At 44.4% G+C, this 23,911-nt stretch overlaps 3 protein-coding genes across 3 annotated transcripts in view; 2 read left to right on the top strand and 1 right to left on the bottom strand.

Annotated features, from left to right (window-relative positions):
* Nucleotides 1-3,016, top strand: part of dlec1 (DLEC1 cilia and flagella associated protein) — a 36,494-nt gene extending 33,478 nt beyond the window's left edge. Inside the window, 4 exon segments of the mRNA XM_048266553.1 lie at nt 1,118-1,279; nt 1,704-1,857; nt 2,237-2,336; nt 2,630-3,016. Coding sequence (XP_048122510.1) covers nt 1,118-1,279; nt 1,704-1,857; nt 2,237-2,336; nt 2,630-2,741 — 528 coding nt within the window. The 3' untranslated portion in view covers nt 2,742-3,016.
* A 2-nt stretch (nt 3,017-3,018) lies between these two features.
* acaa1 (acetyl-CoA acyltransferase 1) lies at nt 3,019-8,691 on the bottom strand. The gene is made up of 12 exons (XM_048266554.1): nt 8,345-8,691; nt 7,738-7,831; nt 7,572-7,629; nt 7,407-7,486; nt 7,251-7,293; nt 6,799-6,897; nt 6,348-6,428; nt 5,982-6,172; nt 5,289-5,468; nt 4,552-4,607; nt 4,232-4,377; nt 3,019-3,809 (listed from the first exon to the last, which is right to left on the bottom strand). Exons 1-12 carry the CDS (start codon nt 8,513-8,515, stop codon nt 3,734-3,736), a joined length of 1,275 nt encoding a protein of 424 aa, XP_048122511.1. The 5' UTR covers nt 8,516-8,691; the 3' UTR covers nt 3,019-3,733.
* A 503-nt stretch (nt 8,692-9,194) lies between these two features.
* Nucleotides 9,195-23,911, top strand: part of map3k22 (mitogen-activated protein kinase kinase kinase 22) — a 54,622-nt gene continuing 39,905 nt past the window's right edge. Inside the window, exons 1-3 of the mRNA XM_048266129.1 lie at nt 9,195-9,605; nt 17,822-17,908; nt 18,665-18,709. Coding sequence (XP_048122086.1) covers nt 17,890-17,908; nt 18,665-18,709 — 64 coding nt within the window. The 5' untranslated portion in view covers nt 9,195-9,605; nt 17,822-17,889. The remainder of the gene's footprint in view (nt 9,606-17,821; nt 17,909-18,664; nt 18,710-23,911) is intronic.

Genomic DNA, 23,911 nt, shown 5'->3' with positions numbered 1-23,911 from the left:
ATGGCTTGTGCCATGTTTGCTGCTTGTGCTCTGGTCAATGCAGCGGAAATCATTCTGTATCTGAAAGATTTGTGGTCATAGTTTGTATTAAATAGATATTGTTTGTTAAGATTGTAGTTTCCCATATACTGTATGGATTGAGTCTAGTCCTAGCCTCAAAGTCTTTATTGAGGGAGATTTTGGGCCAATCTCAATTCTCTGTTTTACCCTTCCCCTATCCCTATCCCTTCATCTTACCCCTACCCCTTGTCCCTCGAAACCGAGTGGCAAGACATAGGGGTGAAGAATATTCCCTTTGGAAATGAGATACCACTAGAGCTGGATGATTATACAAAATAACAAAATAAACATGCAGTTTGCAATGTAAACATCCCACAACTCCTTCGATATTTTACAATAATATCCAAATGGTCGTTACTTGACATCAGAAGCAATCGCTACCTGTAATAGCCTATGCGAGGAGTCGGCAGCAGTAGGCCTATGCAGCATTGATATCAGACGAGCGGTAAAAAAGTTCAGCGAATTTAGCTGCTGTTGGACTTTACACGTATGCTGCCAATTCGCGGGGTAGACATGGAAATATGTAAAATGCGAGACATTCGCGCAAAATAATGACATGCTGTTAACATTCACAAAACAGCTATTTTTGAAAACTTCCTCGTGAAGAACAGGACCTTCAATATATGGTCACAAGATTGAATGCAACATAAAACAATTACCATTTTAATTTTATAATCCTTATTAATGCCAACATTTCATGTCAATGCATCTCTCGGTGTGCTTATTTTTCCGGTGTGAGCGGTGTATGTTGGGTATTTCTCTTACTCCTCGGTTTCAAGTAAGCTCCCGATCTTGCTTGGTTTTAAGGGGTATCTACCCCTTGCCCTTATCCCTACCCCTCGATTGAAATGAGAATTGAGATAGCCCTTCGTCTCACGTGCACGCGCAAAACTAAGGAGAAGGGGGAAGGGGAAGGGGTAAAATAGAGAATTGAGATTGGCCCTTACACTGAAGCTCTCTCCTAGTCTAGGACTTTGTTCCATCTTTATATTCATGGCCAACCAGCCCTAACAATGGTTTTATGATTTTTTTTTTTCTCGGTGGGTTTGATTGGTAGGTGAAAGTGGCATTCCACAGCTCGCTGTCTCTCCTGGCCTATCTGGAGAGGCCATGCGAGGAGCTCCCGCCCTCCGTGTCTGTGCTGCGAGGCGACTCTGGAGAGACCAAGCTGCAGTTCCAGCAGAAACTTGTGGTGGAGTACAGCAACAACAGCCAACAGGTCTGTCCCATCACACACTCACTCACTCAGTGCGTCCTCTAGAGTTGGTCACTGCACCAATGTACAGTGCACGTCTCTCTCTCTTAGTTTTCATTATAACTTTTGTGTTATATTTTATTTTGTATGTTGTGTGGATTTACAATTAGGCATTGGGCATTTGCAATACGGTCCCACAGCAGTGGAAGACTATACAACTAAATATCAGACTCTAGCCATTTAGCAGATATTTGTATTTAAAGCAAGTGAGACATAGCATGGTGTGTTTAAATAATAGCATTTAACCTTTCCAGAAATCCTATAGGCTATCAGCCCATTTCTTTGAACATTTACTGTGTACGTCATATATGTATAGGATATTTATAGTGACTTAACCTGCCTTTGATTGTGTCACCTACTGTTATTGCATCTGTTCCCCTCTGCGTAGGCTGTGCCCCTCGTTGCCTGTCTGTCGGTGCCCTCGCTGCATGTGTCCAGCAGCAAGGTGGACTTTGGGACATGCTATGTGGGACAGACTCAGGTGCAGGAGCTGCACCTCAACACCAGAGGAAGCTCCTGCTGCTATTGGAGTGCAGCCATAGGTAACCAAGGGCATCATGGGAAAGAGAGTTCTGGCACAATGCTGTCATCCTGCAAGCTGCGGAGAAATGTGAAAAATAGCACTATGGGACAATTGCTGCTCTATAAACAGATATGGGTGTTATTGGCTTACAATCACCCCAAGCACCACAATCCCCTCATGCTAACAGAACATAAAACAATAATGATGTGAGTTTAACTTTCATTAGAATGAGATTCTCAGACAAAGGAAGATGATATTTGTGTTTGTCCTTTCAATCATAAGAGCACTGTGGGTGCAGTTCAAACATACAGTACCTCAGTGTAATATGCAGTAAGCATCACTTTATGTGGCATGGTAAGGTAGAGGCTGTTAGTGATCAGTGGACTCTATGACTGCAGAAAGTGATGGTGGGATCAGCACGTTTCAACTCAGCCCAGACAGAGGAGTACTGCGGCCACTAGAGAACCAGCAGGTCTTACAGCTGAGCTTCACGGCCAGGTATCCCACTTCTCACCTCTCACTCACTACAACACCACCTCCACGTAGCACTGAGCTCTTCCCATTACTGCTGTGTACTACTCTCATTTCATGGTGCATTGCTTCCAGTTAGACTTAGCATCATGAAATGTCAGTCCTGTGCATCCATTATATTCTTTGCAGTTATTATCTGTCGACTCTAAAGCTAAACTAATAAGGAATGCTTACAATCACTTCAGCCCTAAGAGAGTGCAATATACACATCCATGTATCCCATAATGAGTCAGAGCGGTAAGCAGGCCTGTTTCCCACAGCAACCCAGAGGAGTACAAGGCCACTGTGACAGTGAGGGGGAAGCTGGGGGAGCCGCCACTCGTCCTGCAGGTGCAGGGAAGAGGCTCGCACGACGAGAGATACATGAAGTAGCCAGCCGACCGCTGCTGCTGCTGGAGACCACTGGTCCAAAGGATACTCAGCACAGCATCAGATTTATTTTGATGTCTGGATGCATAAAGCAGCACAAAACTCTCCATCAGCCCTTTTCAGTATGCATTTCCAGATCAATAGTTTGTGCCTTGCATTACAGTAGCAGGTGTGGTACAGTGGCCTTTTCATTTCTTGTGTGTATGCACTTACATGTCAGAATGTTGTACAAACAGATTCTAATAACAGTTGAAGATTTAATACATGTTACAACATTACATCAATTTGTTTTATTATCTTTAATGATTACTATTAGTCATGATTTTTATAAAATTGACAAACATTCTTCTCATAAATTGACAAAAAGTCTAGCTCAATAAGATTGAAATGAACTGAAACATGTAATGGTTATTTAGGACAAATAAAAGACAGTGGCTGGGCCAGCGATCTGCCTGCCTTCCATGGTTCTGTCCTGGCAGGCATCAAGGCTGGAACGCCACAGATGCGTGAAACTCAAACCTTTCCATCTGGACCTTAAGAGATGTTTGTAGCCAAAGCAAATGACACAAACTCACTTCCCATAACAATTCAGTCTCATTCGGTGGATTTGAAGTCTTAAATCATCCCTGAATTTGTTAGCATATCTAATAAGTCATATTTATCCAGTTTAGTCATGTACATCTTTGATATTAATGACTTACAAGTGGAGGCACTTAAAGTGAATGTTGCATTCCAAAGCAATCTGAAAGGTTTTTACGTCATCTGTTAAATGCATTTGCAGAATCAATCATGGTTCATTTCCATATTACAATGAAATGCATCATGTCAAATTTACTTGACATTGCCAGGAAGATGTACCTCCATAGCAACATCCAAATCTATGCTAGTGTTAATGCAGGCGTATTGCAGATATAGCCATGAGGGGTGCTGTGACTATCATCACAATTGCTCAGTCTTTCCATAGAGGACACATCCAGCTCCTAGAGTGCTGGCCATCATGGTCCAGGATATTCAAAGACGGCAGCTGCCCCCATCCCTGTGCCAATACACATGGACACAACACCATAGCCCCTGAAAGAGGGCACACAATGTCATCAAACAACTCTCCTGATCTACCTCGAACCTTAACGTCAGAATTATACAACATTAGTAAAATTCCATTCACAAATCATAGTTTTTATATAACAGTTATTAAACAGGTGCTCTCATGCAAATGACTAATGTCATACAAATTTTGAAAGTGTGATCTACAAGCCTATAACAGCTGATGAAAGCAAGACGAAACTGAGAAAGCCCTCATGAAGGGCTCTTTTGGAGAACACCTTCAAGGTTTCTGTTGTTATCATCACAGCATTTCTCTGAATTTATGCAGGGAAAACTCCATGTGGAAACTTGGAAACAGTGAGAGAAGTCCATAGAGTAACATTCACTACAAAATACTTGGGCTGAAAAGAACAAGCCTTCTCAGCGGAGTGTGACCAACAGTGTCTCACCTGCGGCCCCTGCGTTTGAGCTCGTTCAGCAGGGTGACAACCTGACGGGCCCCCGTGCAACCCAGAGGGTGGCCAAGGGCGATGGCTCCTCCGTTAGGGTTCACCTTCTCCAGGGGAATGCCCAGCTTCTCCACACAGTAGACCGCCTGAAGCAACACATGGTAGACAGACACACAAGGCTTTGAATGACAGCAATGGAATACCACCAGAAGTTTTGTTGTTTGAATTTTAATAAAATGGACGCAAGGACGGTTAGTGCAGTCCGATAGTGCAGATGACACACACACACACTCATCTGAAACTTTTTAACAATGTCTTACCTGACTTGCAAATGCTTCATTAATCTCATACACATCAATATCATCCACTGTCAAACCTAAGAAAGAATGAGTAACAAAATTGATTAACATTTGCATACTGTTGCAAAAATGGAACATTCATACTTGTGCAGCTGACGAAAAGATGAATTGTTCTTCAATGGTGCCCTAAATCTAGTCAGTGAAGAGGTGATTTTTTATACTGAGTTTGATGAGGCTTTGTCTGCTCATTCCAACTGACCACATTAACTTAAAGGGGCTGTGTGACATCCTGTAGAAATTAAGTTGTCTAGAATGGACCATTAAGCATGGTGGAGACCAGCGCCGACATTCGATTTCTTAGACCCTATTTTTTTCAATACAACCCCTGTACATCAGCGTAGAACTCTGTTGCCACCTGCACTGGTGTGCGGGGTTGTATTGAGAACAATGTTGTCTCAGTAATTGAATGTCAAACGTGGAGTGCGCTGCACTCATGTCGGCGCCGATGTCCACAGCACTTTACAGTACATTTGTGACGGGAGTCTGCTATTTAATACAGTGGCACACCAGGTAAGAAATGGTATGACAAGAGAGACAGCCTGGTGCTGGCTGGCTGGCATTTTTACATTATGTGAAAACGTTATGTTGTTTCTTCATCTTTTTGGAATGTTTTGACTAAAAAATAAAACAAATAGACCCTTTTAGGAGAGAAATCCCCTGTAATGTACATAAAAAGGACCCGGACGTCTGTGTTTCACCTGCTTGTTCCAAGGCAGCCGGGATGGCATAGGCAGGTCCGATGCCCATCATGTCTGGGGGCACCCCTACCACGGCACTGGCCCGGAGGACCCCCAACACGGGCAGGCCCAGGGCCTCCACAGCCGAACGCCGCCCCACCAACACTGCGGCTGCGCCGTCACTCACCTGGCTGGCGTTACCTGTAGTAGTAGCAGCTTTAGTTTAATGCCATATCAGCATCATGAAACAATATAAACTAGAGATTAAAACAAACCAGAGATTAAAACAAACCAATGAAATTGTATAGATAAAACAGATTCTTTAAATCTGTTCAAAATTAAAAAAAATCCAGGAATGGTATTGCCTGTAGGGGATGAGATCACAAACACCATCTCAAGCCGCATAACAGTAACTTCCTGGGAATCAGATGAACCCAAGAGGCTGGGCTTTGGCAAACCCGTTTGGACACAGTCCCACAGAAACTGATCTCCATCCAGTCGAAAAATAATTTCATTTAACTGCTGGTTAAGACCTCTTGGAAATTGATCCAGTCCGAGGCTAATACCTCAGAACCATAGACTGTATAAAATAGCTTAGAACCAACGCAGGACAATATGTATTATAGGACCCAAGTTGCATTGTACCATACTTTAGTAAACAAAAGCTACATGTTTTGTCTTTAACGGGAAAGGTGATGAGCATGCCACACTGACCAGCGGTGGTGCTCCCATCGGGTTTGAACGCCGGTCTGAGTTTGGCCAGCCCCTCCAGTGTAGTGCCCGGCCGAACGCCGTCATCCTTGGTGACGGTGATGGCGCGCTCTGATCCGCTGTCGTCCACAAACTTGGTGATGACCGGAACAATCTCTGAATCAAACAAACCTTGCTTTTGGGCCGCCGCAGCCCTATTTGATTACAGAAAAGAGTCATTGTTTCATCTCAGGGATTATTACTGCAGACTCACAACAATGTTCTGCCATCATAAAAAAAACAACACCCATAAAAGTTTACAGTGTAGAAACATTTTTCTGGTATGTTTGACTGAAAAGTGTATCAGTGTCTATTAAATGGCCGCCTTACTTTTGCTGAGAGCTGAAGGCAAAAGCATCCTGTTTCTCTCTAGTGATGCCAAACCGCTCTGCCACATTCTCCGAAGTAATTCTGCAAAAAAATGTGCACAAACAATGACCAGTTGTTTTCAGGACTTTCCAGTTGAATCATTAGTAAAAACAATACTCCCCATTAAATGTGCATGTCACAATGAGTATGGTTTTAGATATCAATGTGAGTTTTGTAGGCAAAGCAGGCTAACATTAACAATGTTGTCAATCCAGCCTCTCTCTGTAACAATCTTTGTCCAACGACATTTTGTTCTTCCTCAAAAATGTGTGCTAAAAAAAGTGCTTTCCAAACATCTTAGGCTTGCCTTTTTTCAGTACATTTAGATGTCTGAAAAAAGGTCCTTGCACTGAATATTGATTTTCCTCGTGAAGATCCACAAAAGAACAATGAGCAGTTACTGTGCCCTTACCCCATAGGGACGATGCAGTCACGAGCCTTTTCATTGTCCATGAGCCTGGAGCTCACGTCTCCAGGATTCCCAACAGAACGCAGTGACATGCTCTCCATGCTGCACACAAACAAGCAAGAAGGAGTCAGGGATTCGGAGAAAAGCCACAGAAGTATATTCACAAAAACATATGTTCAAGCCGAGTACAAACTGTAGATTATGGGTCTTAGAAATCCCCAGAAATAATTTAAATGCCAAATGTCCTAAATAAAACAAAATTCACTGATCCAATAATCTGCCATCACCTAAGCCACAATCTAGGACAGAGTGTCCTGTACCCTTAATGAAAGCAGTGGCTGGTGGTCTTGAAATCTTAATTTATCTGACTGTTAAAATGTCTCTGACTGAAAATAATAGTGTTTTTTGCAAGGTGGTGGCTTGGCCTTTCTTATAATGTACTGGAGAAAACATACCCACACGCAAGCCCAAAGTCATAAGATCCATTTCGAATTCCTCCTGTTAATTGAGTGTAATAGGAATGTATAGTTCTTTGTTTAAATTGCACATGTTCTCAGAGCATAAAATGTTAAGAATAAAGACTCAATTTTAATATTTGAAAATAGTCCCACCAGCAATATTGAATAGTGCCTGAAGTCCAGATGAACACTGTCTGTTTACAGTGTAGACTGACACAGTCTCGGGGATCCCACTTAAAAGAAGAATTAAGTAGATATCAGACACCATGTCACTTCACACAGTTGTATGCTTGCATTGGTAGCCCAGCAAATTCTTACCTCAGAAACTGGGCTATCCTCGCAACTAGTGCACCTGCTCCTGGCTGCAATACATTCCCTTAAGAGAACATAGAGTCAAATACATCAGATACAACCATCAATGCATCACAAAATAGGCCTATTGTACTCCTAATAAATAACTTGTGTAGTACAGTAGTTGTCTCACCAACACATATGTCACCCAATTTTCCAGGTGACAACTCAACATCCTTTAAGACGGCTGTCATGACAGTGCTGAGGAGCTCGTCTGGAGTTGTATCCTGAAACAGCCAACCCATAAAGCACCATTAATACAGGTAAAAAATCAAGTTCCTGGTTCCATCAATGCCATAGCATATTACATGTCCTTAAGTACCTTGTAATTAACTGTTACATGTTTGGCAATGAACCTTTTTCACAACAGTCATTTTGACATTAAATATATGGCAGGCCCAGGTGTTGTGACTACTATTTCGTGTAAAAAGGGCTATAATTTATCAATGAATAAGTAGGCCAACAATGTTACAAGATATGTGCGTATTAGCTATACTGGCGTGTCAGTACGCCCTTTATTATAGCAGTGTAATTAGGACACCTAAAGTAAAGTTGGACAATTAAAATGCCTTCTGGCTTTTACTCACTCTGCATAGTTTTAATACTATTTATCACATGCCTGCAGAAAATGCAATTGCCGACAACTGCTTGTACTGTATGAGTCAGAACAGAAGGACATTCAATGGCAACACTAATAACATGGTTATGGGTGGTTAATGGAGGACAATAGCGTATCTTACTTTGAATGACCCTCGTTTCGCTCTTCCTATTGCTGTGCGCAATCCATGAACCACAACAATGTCATCTTGATTAGCTATCGACACCGCGCACGGTGATAGCTCAAGCACTGGCTGACCAAATCTCTCTTTAGGTGAAGTAAGATGCCCCGAAACAACTCTCACTCTCTCCATGACTACCAGGCAATAAATTTTGGAGGCTACAAGAAACAAACCTTCAGTAGTACAACAACAGAAACACGGGTAGGCCACTGAAATTTATGCTCGGTGATCTTTAACCAGCCTGGCAGAAAACTAAATGCGATTGAACTTTGATGCACTTGACACTTCCGTATTTCCCGGACAGACAATGGAAAGAATATAGGGACAAAATTATGATGTTAACGCGTTTGTGTATTTGGAAGCAACAGCCCTTAGCCGAAGTACTGCAGACTGCACTCTGCATCAGTCAATCAAAAAAAGTGTAAAATACATTTAGGGCATTCCAGGAAATGCCGATGACTAGCCAAAATCCTGTTTATGAAAACATTAAGAAAATAGACCTACATGTAGCCTATACGCAACGTGAAGGAATAATCGGTTAGGAAAAATCCCTTAGCCTATCATACCGAACTAATTAAAGCTTACTACGGTTATATGTATATATATATATTTAAGTTTGAAAAGCTTATAACACTAAACAATGTTATTTCTCTATCTGAAAATATTTATAGCCCTACACATCAATTGGCTGGTGTGCTTCACTTACTACAGGAACACGCACTGAAGGGACTGTCCTTTGGAGGGCAGCAAAATCTACTAGGTTCATGGAGCCGACTGGAGCCTACCTTCCAGCGTCATCATTTCCTGAACCTCACGTTATTGCTGACATCAGAACCGATGCTCTTGGAAAAACTCAGTTCTGTGTGAGCGCAGCCGAGCGAAGACAAGAAACTTTCTCTCTGACAGGAGTCGTGGTTATAGTTCTGCAGCGCTCAGATTGCTACGGTCGTTGGATCATTGAGTTTTCGAGACTCAAAATATCATACCGACTCCACATCCATGTCGTCGCGTTCGGACTTTTAGTGGACATGATATCTACCTTTACGCACGCAGTCTCTCAACTGTAGGGTATGCAGTTTCCGGATCTTCGTTTGAGCGTCGATTTTGGAGATCAGTTGGACTTTTCCATTGGCCTTTATTCTTTTGTGATTTGATTTTTTCGACCGACACCTGGCATTTTCTTTAAGTGTTAACAGTAGGATGGAGACACGCAGGTAACAAGGTGAGTTTTAGCCATGCATTATTGCCAGTTATCGTAATGTTTAGGTGTCAACGAAAAGAAGAAACACAAGGAAAGCTATTTAGTGGGCATTGATTAGACTAATAATGTTATGCACAACCTGTCATTCGTGCGCAATAAGAGGCCAATGATTGTTGTATTTCCAGATATCGATAATAATATTATAGATAATAATAGCCTACATAACGATAATATATCTGTATTGACTATGCGTCTTTTCTCCATTTGATACATCGTCGTCACGACAGCCAGAGCATAGTTTTACGTATAATACAGCAAAACTTTCAGCTTAACGCATGATTTATCTGCATTCAGAATAGGCCTACTCCATAAATGCATATAACACATGCACTACTATATTTAAAGCGTATTTCGCGCGCGCGCGTGTACGAAGCAGTCATAATGTATCCGATGCAATTCCAAGTTTAAGTGTGAGTAATGGAAAGGGGCAGGAAACAAAACCATGCTTATGACGCACATCATCCACACAAATCAGTCAAACGATTTATTGACCTTATTATAAGAGCCACAAGTGGTCAGAGCAGCCATGTTCGTTTTAACCAGAGTGCCCTAAATGTCCCTCTCCTGCATATTGCTTTTGTCAACTCAGTCACAGGAAATGGGTTGCTTCTATTGTATTTAAGGCCTGCAAATCACAGTGGAATGACTGCATTTATAGGGCATTCACTGGTAATAAAATACATAAAGTCAATACAATAGTATATTATAATTATTATTATTTTTATTTTATTGAATCTAATACCATGGCACTATCATGAAAACCATGTCCTTAAATAACACCTGATATTGATTGTACTGCCAATTTCCTGATCTTCTCTCTAATTGTTATAAACAGCCAACTATTAAATGCATGTTCTGACATCATCCCTACACAGTCAATGTCATGCACCTATTAATGTGTTTGTGACCCCTGTGTGTGAGTCTCCCTCTGAACTTTTATGCTTTATGATTGATACAAATAGCACCAGTTGATCTTTCTTGGATGACTCGGTTTACCCAGGTGCCATGCAGTTGATGACCCAGGCCTAGGTGTGTGCCTGTCAGCCATAGGTTGGGCGAGACAGAACCAGGCCAGGCCAATCAGTGCAGGGGCCAGGCCAGGCCAAGCAAAGAAGGGGCAGAGCTGGGCCTCACAAGACAGGAATAGGAACAGGGCCTTGGCAGCGAAGGAGGGGAAAGTCAAACTGTCAAGTAGAAAACACCCAAAAGATAGGCGCGGCCTCCACTACAAGCCCTATGGGCCCTGAGGCCGATAACGGTGTCAGAGAGAGAGAGCATGGACTGCCAACAAGGGACAGGAAGCAGAAGTGGTTTCTCAGTTTGTTACGTCGGGCCAGATCAGTTGAAATGGTTTGACCCCAGAGGTTATCGCTCCGCCTGCAGGCATCTCTTAAGGTCTCTCAGGACCCGATCCAGCTGGCTCACTGTTTGAACAGACAGTTGCCCAAGGATGGTGTCTTCAGAGGTCTACTGTCTAATGTGCCTCAGCAAACAGGACCTGACTGTTATTTTCATAAAGGTCACAGACAAGCAATCGAGTTTATCACATCTGCTATCGGGGTAGATACCTGATCGTCTGAGGTTATCATAATTTAAAAGTAACCTCAATTCCTCATATTTTTTGCTATCTTTCCTTCTGACGTGTCAACTTATTTAGCTGATAAAGCCTACTTGAACATTCCACTGTATTTTTAGATCTGGATTTTCAGAATTATCACTCACCCTATCCTGTTGATCAGCAGACTATATACAACTGCACTGGCATCAGAATTCTGGAGAAAGGGACTTTTTTTTCTTTTAACGGGGCGCTCTCAACAGCAGATGACCACATAGCACTGAGATGGTGTGTTTAGATTCTGGTTTCCATGGCAATGGTAGTTATCCTCTTTGAGCCAGCTGTCTCAGTCACTGTAAAGACAGCCTCGGTGAGCCAGCAAGCAAACTCAAGCAACCAAACACCCACTCTCAATTTCTCTCTCTCTCTCTCCCTCTCTCTCTCTCTCTCTCTCTTTTTCTCTCTCTCTCTTAGAGGATAGGGACAAAGGTCAAAATGACTCATGCTCTGTTCTCCAGGGTTAACTATATTGCTATATTGTTACTGGGTCATTTAGTGCAGTGTTTATAATCCAGTCATTATCATTCCATTGAGGATATGTTCCCATAGTTTATCCTCCTATCAGTAAATGGTAAAGCACTGATACACGTGTGTACACTTATTTGCCTATTGATGCAGTTGTGCTGTATGTATAATAAATAACACACTTTGGTGAGGTGAGATCTGGACACCTATGTCTCTGACTGGAGCCTTACATAGACTCCTGGTGAAGGTAACCCACTGCTCAAGGCCTTCAGAGGAAAACACAGGCTCTCCCCTCTTCTGTGGGTTGTGTGTCCGAGTTTCTCCTTTCTCGCACCAGGTTGCTACTCTGCATTGGTGCCTGCGAGCAGGAAACGTTCCGTTTGAGAAGAAAGAGAGCATGCTGTTTGACAGCGGCCTCTGAGATCAGGGTCGTTTACAGAGGGAGCCGGTATTTATCTCTGTCAAAATATGTCTTGTCTGCTGGCAGACAGATAATTGATGTCGGCTTCTGTTGGAATGGTTTCGACTATTTTTAGAATCTGGCAGTGCATTTGATTTTGACGGTGTGAACTTGGTGTCTATACTTGGTCGCCTTGAGGCACTTGATCATTGATGCAGAAATCACTTCTTTTTTTCATAAAAAAAATAGACTTTGTGTTATCATCGCAGTTTTCTATGACTGTAGCCTGCTGCTGTTTCAAAATGGGTCAAAGGTTGTTAACGTAATACCCACTCCATGAGCATACCTGATCTGTGTACAGTGGAGGTGTGTTCAAATGCTGTGCCCAGTGATTTGTGTGATTCTCTTGTTTACCTTTTGTTGTCAGTGTCAGAGGTTGAGCATACTTCTACGCGTGAAGGTGCATATTTATTTAGTATGGCATTAACAGTGACAGTCAACACCTTAAGGTGTGACATTCCTCCATTTTGCCTTATCTGCATGCATTATGTTCAGCCACCTGGACATAGTGTCATCCTCTAAATGGAATTGGGTATGCATCCATACAGTAGTTTTGGTATTGATGCAGCTAGCTGACTTGAGCTTGAACTATGAATGTACTGCTTCATTGTTCACAGGGGTGTGAAGATGAAGCTGGTTAAATTCAGTGGTAAAGTATCATACCTTGCTGTGTTAAGGGATGGAGCTGGTAGTTGGGGTAAGGGGAGTGCGGCGCCTGTCTTCACAGTGCAGCTGTGGGGGGAGGTGAGGTGGGGGAGGCTGTTCTTGTCACATTTCCCAGAACTCTGTGGCTGACAGCACAGGTTATGAGTAATCTCAAGTGCCCACAGTGTGGCGAGTGCAAGAGGAAGGCTGCTGCTTTTAGGACAGGACAAACCTTCTGCGGTCAACTGTATGTGAGCTCTCAGCTCTCAGACAGCGAGGTTAACACCATATGAAGCAGTTTCCATGGTCAGATGGCCGTTAGAACGGAACTGACCAAGTGAGTGTGTGAGGTCACTGATTGAGGTTCTAGATGCTATCTCCTCTATTAAAGCTGATTAATCTAGTTCAAGCACACAGGCCACAACTATGAGCACTTTTGGTGATATTAGGTACAGTGACCTTGTGGGACCTTGTAGCTATAGAACGTCATATCTTAAGCACGAACGTACCTGTATCATATATCTGTGAAGCTTTGTGTCTGTAGATAATAGAATGAGGTTGTACCCGGGCAGTCTGACATTCAGTTGAACTCAGAGTTCTGGCATTTCCGTCTTTGAACCCCAAAGTGGACAATTGGCTAATGCTTCCATGGGCACACTTATGTGTGTGTGTGTGTGTGTGGGTGTGTGTGTGTGTGAGAGAGAGAGAGAGAGAGAGAGAGAGAGGACAAAATAGCGTACCTCTTGGAGTGTGTATGTGTTGCCAGGCACTAAGATCGGCCGTCAACTATGTGCTTCCTCCCCCTCAGGGTACGTTACCAGTGCATTGTGAAAAGCCTTGTATTATTTGTGGAGCCTCGTTTAAAAAAAAAAGCACACTCGAGCGCACTTTCTCGTCTCTCCACGGCTGCGATAGCGTCAGTGGCAGCACAGGCAGGCATGAGGTCATTCAGCGTGAAGTTGCAGCTGGGGAGCAGTCCTCCCTCGTCAGAAGAGGAGAGGGGAAAACACCCTCGTCCCTCCGAGCCACGGCCTGCCTGGCCTTCGTTGTTTATGATTCTGTGGGAGTGACGCAGAAAACGTTGGCGCGAGAAGTCGCTTTGACTTTTTTCCATTGCTGTCCAGCAGTCTCCTTAGTGCTTTGCAAGACACGTCCCACAACAGCACATTGATTGTTCAGACCCTGACTGTAAATTTCTCAATCGACTAGACTGGCTATTTGTTTTGTCAGGCGCTTGCTAGCGAGGCCGTGTTGTTGGAAAGGTCTCCGGACGCCGTGATTTTTACGACGTTATCCGTCTCCAAGCCTCCTACGTGCCACATTGTGAGGTAGTTCCTGGTGCTCTGTAGCCCAGAACAGTCCACACACACACACACACACACACACCCACAGACTCTCATTCTCATACATACACACATATGCCCTCTCTCTCTCTCTCTCTCTCTGTCTCTCTCTCTCTGTCTCTCTCGCTTTCATTCAGATGCTGTAATACTTCCAGAACACTCTAGTGGCCTCTATGGCCCAGCCTCTTTCTCTGTGGAGGAAGTGTACACTGACATTTAGCAAACGACGGTGTGGCAGTGGTTTCAGTTCCCTAATCTCCCGGATCCTGACCACGGCTGTTCAGGGATGGAGAGTAGAGAGCCTGCCAAGGAGTGGTGAGAGTGTGTGTGTGTGTGTGTGTGTGTGTGTGAGAGAGAGAGAGAGAGAGAGAGTGCTTAGAGAGTAGGATTTTGTTTGCATGTGTGCTTATGTATGTATGTATGTATGTATGTATGTATGTATGTGTGTGTGTGTGTGTGTGTGTGTGTGTGTGTGTGTGTGTGTTAGAGAGAGGGCGCCATGTGTGCCTTATGTATGTATGAGCAGATGGGCCGGCTCAAGATGGGCCGTTGGCGCTAGACCCAGGGCGAGTAGTTGGGGGCGGAGGAGAGAGGGGGCGAGATGTTGGAGGTGGAGGAGGAGGAGGAGGAGGGAGGGGGTGGTGCAGAGCAGCAGAGGAGCTCCAGAGAGATGTGAGTGGCCATGTCGGGGTGCCACCTGTCCTTTGGCAGCCCTTCTGTCCGTGCCTGTGTTTGGCTGCCATTGTTTCCCTTCTATTTTTTCCCCTCTGGACTGGCAAGAAGGGACAAGGTCAGGAGGATCTGACTGTGTGAGTTCATGGCAAATTGGACAACGGCGCGGCTCTCTTTTTCCTGCTTAGATATATACTTACTAACAGCCATGGAGCATTTCATTGACTCATTTATACAAATGCATGTGTCACTTTGATCTGGTGGAGCGGACCACTGGCCCTGGGTAGGTAGCACTTACAATTTCTTCTGGGGATCAATAAAGTATCTATCTATCTATCTATCAGAAAAAGTAATATAAGTATATAAATATAAAAAAATAAAAATAAATAAAAAGTAGTGTAGTGTAGGGTATTATAATGGTTCAGGACTCATGAGCAGCAGCAAATGAATATGGTTTGGTGCCTTGTTGGCTAGGCTGGTAGTCACGCTTAAAATACAGAATAGATACTGTGAGTGCTTGCTGTTTGTTGTTTCCGAGTGTTGCTGGCATCTGGCCTGTCTTGTATGTTGTCTATGTACTGTATGTTTGTGAAGTCTGATCTTGTGATCGCCTTCTCTCTTGCAGTGAGCAGCCCCTCGCAAGCGCGAGTGAATAAGAGAGAGAGAGGGAGGGAGGTTCACCGCTGTTTGTTGCCGGGAAGAGTTGTTGTGAGGGCTGAAGTGCTTTGGCTTGGTCTCTGGAAACTTACAGCAAGTTCTTTGTATCTCTGTCTTGTGCCCCACACAGTTTTTTTTCCCTAGCTGACTGTCTCTGGAGAAAGCTGTGCCAGCTTGAAAAAAACATGAACTGGCATCTAACCAGCCATCTAAATGACACGGTGAACAAGAAAGAGGGTCTTTTCAGGGCTCTGTAGACTCCTCAAATCCCTTCTCTCTCTCTGAGCAAATATCCAGGCGTTATTTTTTCATCTCCGCGGAATGTGTCCATGGTCATGGTTTCTTTCAACTTGGCCTTGATCCCCTGCGTCAGTAAAAGCATCTTCTATTTGCATCCTTTCCCTCTCCCACAAAATATATTAAGAGTCAGAGGTTTCACTTCAGAGGCTCCCATTACAGACCACAGAGTCAGGCCACTCTCCGCTTGCTGGAGTCGGAAGGTCTGCTGCTTAGCGCAGCTCTTTCCATCAATGCTAATTTATCCTTAAATAAATAGATGTTATAGCAAGGTACAGGCTGTGTTTTTCATGGCTTTGCTGGGACCTTTTTAGGCATTCAGATCAGTCAGAGGGATCATTTGGCGGAGCAGGACGAGCCAGTTCCTGAGGCAGAATGAGGCTTGTCTCTCTGGGGCTTCATGCCTATCTTTATGTTAGCATATTTCACTTAATCACCAACCTCGAGGTGGAGGGTCTCTTTCTCTGTCTCTTTCTCATGATTTCTCTCTCTTTCTCTGTGTGTTCTCACCCTGCTCTTTCTATCTGTCTCTATCTCTTTCCATCTTGCTCTCTGTCTTTCTGTGTGTGTGTCTCTATCTCTTTCCATCTTGCTCTCTCTCTTTCTGTGTGTGTGTGTGTGTGTGTGTGTGTGTGTGTGTGTTAGTATGTGCTTCTACTTCACAAATCCTGATGGTGGTTCTGGCTACATGAATCCTGTCTTTTGTGTTTGAATGAATCAATGAATGGGGTAATATTTTTGAGATTGCTGGAAAGTCATTACCTAGAAGTCATACAGTCATTACCTACAGTAGAATCATACATTTAGTATCAAAGTGACCCACTAATGATTAATGATTAAACCACATATTGGAATATTGGACATAATGTTCTATTCCACTTTCTCTCAGAGTGAGGTGGGGGGGTAGGATGAAGGCGATTCTGCTTCTGCTAATTGCCGTTTCCTCCTACTGTGTGCGGTTCGCTGTTCTGTATGATAGGGAAAGTCTGTGAATGTTTTATGTGCAGAGTGAAGGACTGGTGTGTATGTGTGTGTGTGTTTGTGTGCATGTGTGTGTGTGTTTGGGCTGAAGGGGGGCACTGGGTAGATGACTACTATTGTCTTGATATTCCTTTCGTGTGTCAAAATAAAGAATCGCTTCACAGATCAGGTTGACTTTGCCAGTGACAGTGTGTGTGTGTGTGAGTGTGTGTGTGTGTGTGTGTGTGTGTGTGTGTGTGTGTGTGTGTGTGTATCTAGCACTCAAAAGCATTTTCTCTGCCACTGGCTTATTTTTTTAAAAGGGCTCTGTGTTGCCACTGTATTCCTGTGGCATGCCGTGGAGCCCTCCTTTTATCCCTTACTGTGTGGGTTAACAATGTCCCAAGGGTAAAGGGAAGACACCCAGCCCCCAGGTTCTTTCTCTGCTGTCGACTCAAGCAGACTCCCATTCCATTTCTGTTCATTCCTTGAATACCAGAGCACAGTCAGTCAGTTACCCAGGTGTCACTCCCTAACCTGCTTTTGTCCCTTAAGACCGCACAAGACCAACTGAAGTCCATTATTATTGAAGTCCTCTTATATGCTGTAACTCAATGCCGTGGGATGTGAGATATATGGTACACAGTATCTATAAACAGATGCATTTGATTATGTTCCATTCAGTCCGTGAATACAGTCACCTTTCTAATGGAACACCAGTTGATTGATAATTGAATCCAACAGTGCAGTGTTTGCTTTTCAAGGTGTGTGCCCGAACATGATTGATGTGAAAGTCAAAGTCAAATTTATTTGTATAGCACATTATTATACATAATCGTCATTCAATTCAATTTACAATTGATGTGCATGTCCCAGGCCTAACAGGAACACACGCAAGACAGTCTGGTGAAGGTGATGTAATTTTTTCCGCATCATGTCACCAATGAAGATTCACTATAGCCACCTGAGAGTGGACAAGCTGTTGGGGTTCCGCTGTTATGCTGTCTGTGGAGATGCAGAACTGAGGATATGTGTTTTTGTTTTTGTTTTTGTTTTGTCGCAGGGTGGTGAGGACATTGGCAGGCCAGCGGAGTCGAGCCCTGCGCTCGACATCAACAGAGCCACTTCCCGATGATGACCATAAACATGGGTGAGTGTTATCCCTCCAGGAAGCAACTGCCTGCCATTGCTGACTGGGATCTCTGCTGACAGTATTTTCAGAATGTATTTTCATGTGTCACTTATATACAGCAATATACAGTATCTACATTGTATGTATGTGTCCTATTTCCGATATATATGCACAGAAATGTAAGCCAGTGGAGCTTATGTCATTTAGTCAGTTTCAGATGTACGTCTGACTACTAAAAATGTAATGCATTTGTAAATGTCATGCCATGTTGATGATTACCTTACAAGGCAAGTTTACACCAATAAAAGCAGAACTGAGTATCTTCCTTTTTGGATAAAACTCACAGCAGTACAGAGTCAGTTATTCTATCTTGGGTTTCAAGCGTTTCATATAGTTTATAGTAAGGGTAGATGAGCCAAGGGTAGATGAGCCAAGGACTCGAGATGCATGTTACAGACTGTTCGGGAGAGTAGCAGCGCCATGGAGCTGGGGCGATTCTCCCACACGTAAGTCCTGACACGTAACTCTGGGACCCACAGGTAGACTCTGATTACATGCACAGGTGCTAATTTGCTCATCATAGTTGGGCATCATCTGTCCTGCGGAGGTGTTTTGAGAGAGAGAGAATATCGCCACAGTGTAACTCGGCACCTGCTGAAGCCGAGCTGCTGCTGCCCCAGGTGTCTGTCTGTCGGTCAGTCTGTCTGTCTGTGTGTCTATGGCCTTGCTTTAGTGTGCTGACCTGGTTTATTTGCTTCTGTTTCTGACCAATAGATGACGGCCTCCAGAATGGACCTGGACAGCATAGGAATTCACAAGGTAGGCATGAGCAGAGCTCAGCAATAAATCAGCTTCAGCTTTCCTCCTTGGTTAAAGAAATGGCTTAGTGGCAGTGGCGAGTGTGTGTGTGTGTGTGTGTGTGTTATATTATATGCTGTTGTTATATTGACGAGAAAAGAATGCGCTGAGATGCATTCTCAACGATTGGTGGCGTTATCGTGAGCGTGAGCCTCGCAGTGAACAAACATCAACACACCTACAGCCAGGGCAGGGTTACATCACACCCATTATACTGCTTGCTAAACATTAACTCTGAGAACGGGCCTTCACACTGCTCCTGTTGGATTAGTATTGGATTAGTTATTTTTCTTAGGAGCTCAGAAGACAAACTGTGGTTTATGAAATGAAGAGATGAGAGAGAGCATAGACTTTATATACAGTCTATGGGAGAGAGAGTGTGAGTAAGTGAGAAAGAGAGAAAGGGGAGGGGTAGTTGTGTAGATATATATATATATATATATATATATATATATATATATATATATATATATGTAAGATAAAGTAGAGAGAAGGGAGAGTGTGTGTGTGCAATGAGAGAGAAAAGAAAAGAAAGAATGGAAAGAAGCAAAAAAAAAATATTGAGGAGAATGTGTATGAGAGACAGTGAAAGTGTATGAGGAGTGAGAGAGAGAGAGAGAGTGTGTGTGTGTGTCTGTGTGTGTGTGCATGTTTGTGTGTGTGTGTGTGTGTGTGTGTGTGTGTGTGTGTGTGTGTGTGTGTGTGTGTGTGTGTGTGTATGTGTGTGTTTGTGTGTGTGTATGTGTGTGTGTGTGTGTGTGTGTGTGTGTGTATTGTGTGTGTGTGTATCCCTTTTACCCTGTTGGTCCACACTGCTAATCCTGTCAGATGCCTTTGTGGTGATGTGTCAGGCTCCAGCGGAAATCCCTCAATGTCTTCATTCCTTTCCCTGACCCCTGCTCTCTCTGGCTGGCTCTTACCTTCTCCTCCCTCTCTTCCTCTCTCCTTCCCACTCTCTTTCTCCCTCTCCTTCCTCCCTCCTTCTCCTCCCTCTCTTCTCCTCTCTCCCACTCTCTCTTTTCCCTCTCTCTTCCCTCCTCTCCTTCTCCCCTCTCTTCCCCTCTCTCCCCCTCTCTCTTTCTCCCCTCTCTTCCCTCTCTCTTCTTCTCTCTCTCCTCCTCTCTCTTCCCCCATCTCCCTCTCTCTCTCTTGTCCTTTCTTGTTTCTCTTTCTCTCTTCTTCCTCTCTCCCCTTTCTTTCTCCCTGTCTCTCCCCTCTCCCCTTTCTTCCCTTTCCTCTCTCATTTCTCCCTCTCCCCCCTTTATCAATCTCTTTCTCTTGCTCTCTCTTTCTCTCTTTCACTCTTTTTGTGTCTCTGCTTCTTTGCAGCACCATATATCTCTGTCTAATCTCTGTTTGTCACTCTCACACTTTCTTACCTTTCTCTCTCTAGTCCTCTTCCCCTCCCCTGTTCTCTCTCTCTCTCTCTCTCTCTCTCTCTGCTCTGCTTAAGCCAGTTCCACCAGCTCGGTAAGTTAAAGTGCGGGCTAGTGGAGAGATGGAAAGATGATGCAATCTAGGGAAAGCAAAGGCAGGCTTCCCCAGTATCCCCCCCCCACACACACACACATACAGTGAAGGCCTATCAGCCCATCAGCAGGAGTAGCCCCCTTTCCAGAGGCCCAGCAATGCTAGTACCTGTGGCCTGTCAGAGAGGATGATAAATGACGACTCTGAAACACATCTGGCACCGTTCTGGCCCTGGTCAGAACCAGAGGCGACAAATGCTGTCTAGAGAGGGCCAGTCATCGCCTCTGTCTCTCTGTAGACAAAGGATTTGTGTGTGTGTGTGTGTGTGTGTGTGTGTGTGTGTGTGTGTGTGTGTGTGTGTGTGTGTGTGTGTGTGTGTGTGTTATATTATATGCTGTTGTTATATTGGCGAAAAGAATGCGCTGAGATGCATTCTCAACGATTGGTGGCGTTATCGTGGCGTGAGCTCGAAAGTGAACAAACATCAACACACCTACAGCCAGGGCAGGGGTTACATCACACCCATTATACTGCTTGCTAAGCATTAACTCTGAGAGCGAGGCCTTCACACTGCTCCTGTTGGATTAGTATTGGATTAGTTATTTTTCTTAGGAGCTCAGAAGACAAACTGTGGTTTATGAAATGAAGAGATGAGAGAGAGCATAGACTTTTATATACAGTCTATGGGAGAGAGTGTGAGTGTGAGTAAGAGAGAAAGGGGAGGGGTAGTTGTGTAGATATATATATATATATATATATATATATATATATATATATATATATATATATATGTAAGATAAAGTAGAGAAGGGAGAGTGTGTGTGTGCATGAGAGAGAAAGAGGAAAAGAATGGAAAGAAGTAAAAAAAAAAATATTGAGGAGAATGTGTATGAGAGACAGTGAAAGTGTATGAGAGTGAAAGAGAGTGTGTGTGTGTGTGTGTGTGTGTGCATGTTTGTGTGTGTGTGTGTGTGTGTGTGTGTGTGTGTGTGTGTGTGTGTGTGTGTGTGTGTGTGTGTGTGTGTGTGTGTGTGTGTTTGTGTGTGTGTATGTGTGTGTGTGTGTGTGTGTGTGTGTGTGTGTGTGTGTGTGTGTGTGTGTATCCCTTTGCCCTGTTGGTCCACACTGCTAATCCGGTCAGATGCCTTTGTGGTGATGTGTCAGGCTCCAGCGGGAAATCCCCTCAATGTCTTCATTCACGTCTCGCGGCCCTGCTCTCTCTGGCTGGCTCTTACCTTCTCCTCCCTCTCTTCCTCTCTCCTTCCCACTCTCTTTCTCCCTCTCTCCTTCCCTCCTCTCCTTCTCCTCCCTCTCTTCGCTCTCTCTCCCACTCTCTCTTTTTCCCTCTCTCTTCCCTCCTCTCCTTCTCCTCCCTCTCTTCCCCTCTCTCTCCCACTCTCTCTTTCTCCCTCTCTCTTCCCCTCTCTCTTCTTCTCTCTCTCCTCCCTCTCTCTTCCCCATCTCCCTCTCTCTCTCTTGTCCTTTCTTGTTCTCTTTCTCTCTTCTTCACTCTCTCCCCCTTTCTTTCTCCCTGTCTCTCCCCCTCTCACTTTCTTCCTCTTTCTCACTCTCATTCTCCCTCTCTTCCCCTTTATCAATCTCTTTCTCTTGCTCTCTCTTTCTCTCTTTCACTCTTTTTGTGTCTCTGCTTCTTTGCAGCACCATATATCTCTGTCTAATCTCTGTTTGTCACTCTCACACTTTCTTACCTTTCTCTCTCTAGTCCTCTTCCCCTCCCCTGTTCTCTCTCTCTCTCTCTCTCTCTCTCTCTCGCTCTGCTTAAGCCAGTTCCACCAGCTCGGTAAGTTAAAGTGCGGGCTAGTGGAGAGATGGAAAGATGATGCAATCTAGGGAAAGCAAAGGCAGGCTTCCCCAGTATCCCCCCACACACAGACATACAGTGAAGGCCTATCAGCCCATCAGCAGGAGTAGCCCCCTTTCCAGAGGCCCAGCAATGCTAGTACCTGTGGCCTGTCAGAGAGGGATGATAAATGTGACTCTGAAACACATCTGGCACCGTTCTGGCCCTGGTCAGAACCAGAGGCGACAAATGCTGTCTAGAGAGGGCCAGTCATCGCCTCTGTCTCTCTGTAGACAAAGGATTTGTGTGTGTGTGTGTGTGTGTGTGTGTGTGTGTGTGTGTGTGTGTGTGTGTGTGTGTGTGTGTGTGTGTGTGCATACTATCAAATGTGTGTAGCTGCAGCAAGGTTTTAATTATGTGTGTGTGTGTGTGTGTGTTTGTGGTTTGTGCTTATAAAGTGAGGGCTTGGGAATATGGGGAGAATTGAGTTGTGGGATGTGTGCAGTGCATTGTGTGTGTGTGTGGGCTGTTAAATATTCTAAGGAACTATTTTAGCACTCTCTGTGTCTGTAGGGTAAGGGTTGAATGTGGTGGGCTAGCAGAGTGTATGTGTGTGTCTGGGCTATGTGTGTGTGTGTGTGTGTGTGTGTGTGTGTGTGTGGGCTGTGTGTGTGTGTGTGTGCGTGTGTCTTGTGAGGTTTGTGTGGGCAGTGTGTCTGCGCTCAGGCTGACTTAAGGCTCTGGCAAGCTGAGGAACAGGCAAGGCTCGGCAGTGATGTCATGCCTTAATTTACCGCTGCCTACACACACACACAGACACACACACACACACACACACACACACACACACACACACATAGAGAGAAAGAGAGAGAGGAGAGCAGAGGAGAGCAGAGCAGAGAGGGCAGCAGTGGTGGCAGCAGCAGCAGCAACCACGCGTTTCCCACACTGGCCCCACGGCCCCTGCTGTTTGTTTTGTATCCTTGGCGGCCGAGGGTTGGGGTTGGGGGGAGAGGAGGAGGGGGCAAGCGAGAGTGGGAGTGAGGAGAGAGACAGAAAGAGTGTGTAGTGGGTGGAATAGAGAGGAGGAAGAGAAAAGGTTACAGACAGAGAAAGAAAGAGAAAAGTGAACGAGAATGAAAGCAAAAACAAAACTGTACATAAGAATTGGGCTGGAAGGAGTGCAAGGAAAGAAAGAAAGAAAGAAAGAAAGAAAGAAGAGAAAGAAAGAAAGAAGTGGTAAATGAATGAATGAGGGTGAACAAGTGAATGGATGAAGGAAAGGGAGAGGTAACATAGTCAGTGAATGAGAGAGTTGGAGGAGAAGGCCATGCAGAGATAGTGAGAGTACAAGTGAGAGAGAGGGAGAGTTGGAGGAGTGAGGGAGACACAGTGTGCATGTGCATGTGCTGGAGGACGGGAGAGAAGTATGGAGAGGTTTGCGTGCGGCTGTTCTGCTGTCTGAGTCTGTATCTGTGGGGGCGTTTGATTCTGATCAGGCTGTCACACTCCGTATGCTCACACACACATACATGTACTAACACACACACACACACACACACACACACACACACACACACACACACAAACACACACACACACACACACACACACACACACACACACACCTCACAGCCTCTCTCTCTCTGTATGATGGTCTGTTTTACTGTTTGTTTGTTTGTTTGTTAGCTGCATCTTACATTAGTGCCATTGCAGTGCTGAGTGTTGCGATTTGCCACTCAGATTTCAACCCATATAGTTTGGTGACATGAAGGTGGTTGATAGGGATGACACATTCACTTCCATTGTGGTGTAGCATAAACTCAGTCAGATCGCGCTAATATGAGTTTTTAATTACATGTAGTTCGCACTATCTATGGCTCTGAGTAATC

Source organism: Alosa alosa, chromosome 16 (assembly GCF_017589495.1).
Source record: "Alosa alosa isolate M-15738 ecotype Scorff River chromosome 16, AALO_Geno_1.1, whole genome shotgun sequence".
Lineage (NCBI taxonomy): Eukaryota > Metazoa > Chordata > Actinopteri > Clupeiformes > Clupeidae > Alosa > Alosa alosa.
This window is presented reverse-complemented; position numbering and strand designations above follow the sequence as displayed.

Bases quoted from the DNA above. Each gene is read 5' to 3' on its own strand.
- acaa1 (XM_048266554.1), bottom strand. From the start codon at position 8,515: ATGGAGAGAGTGAGAGTTGTTTCGGGGCATCTTACTTCACCTAAAGAG. The intron at 5,469-5,981 runs GTCAGTGTGGCA...CTACTACTACAG, and splicing joins CGATGGGAGCACCACCGCTG to GTAACGCCAGCCAGGTGAGT. The intron at 4,378-4,551 runs GTAAGACATTGT...GTGTTGCTTCAG, and splicing joins ATGAAGCATTTGCAAGTCAG to GCGGTCTACTGTGTGGAGAA.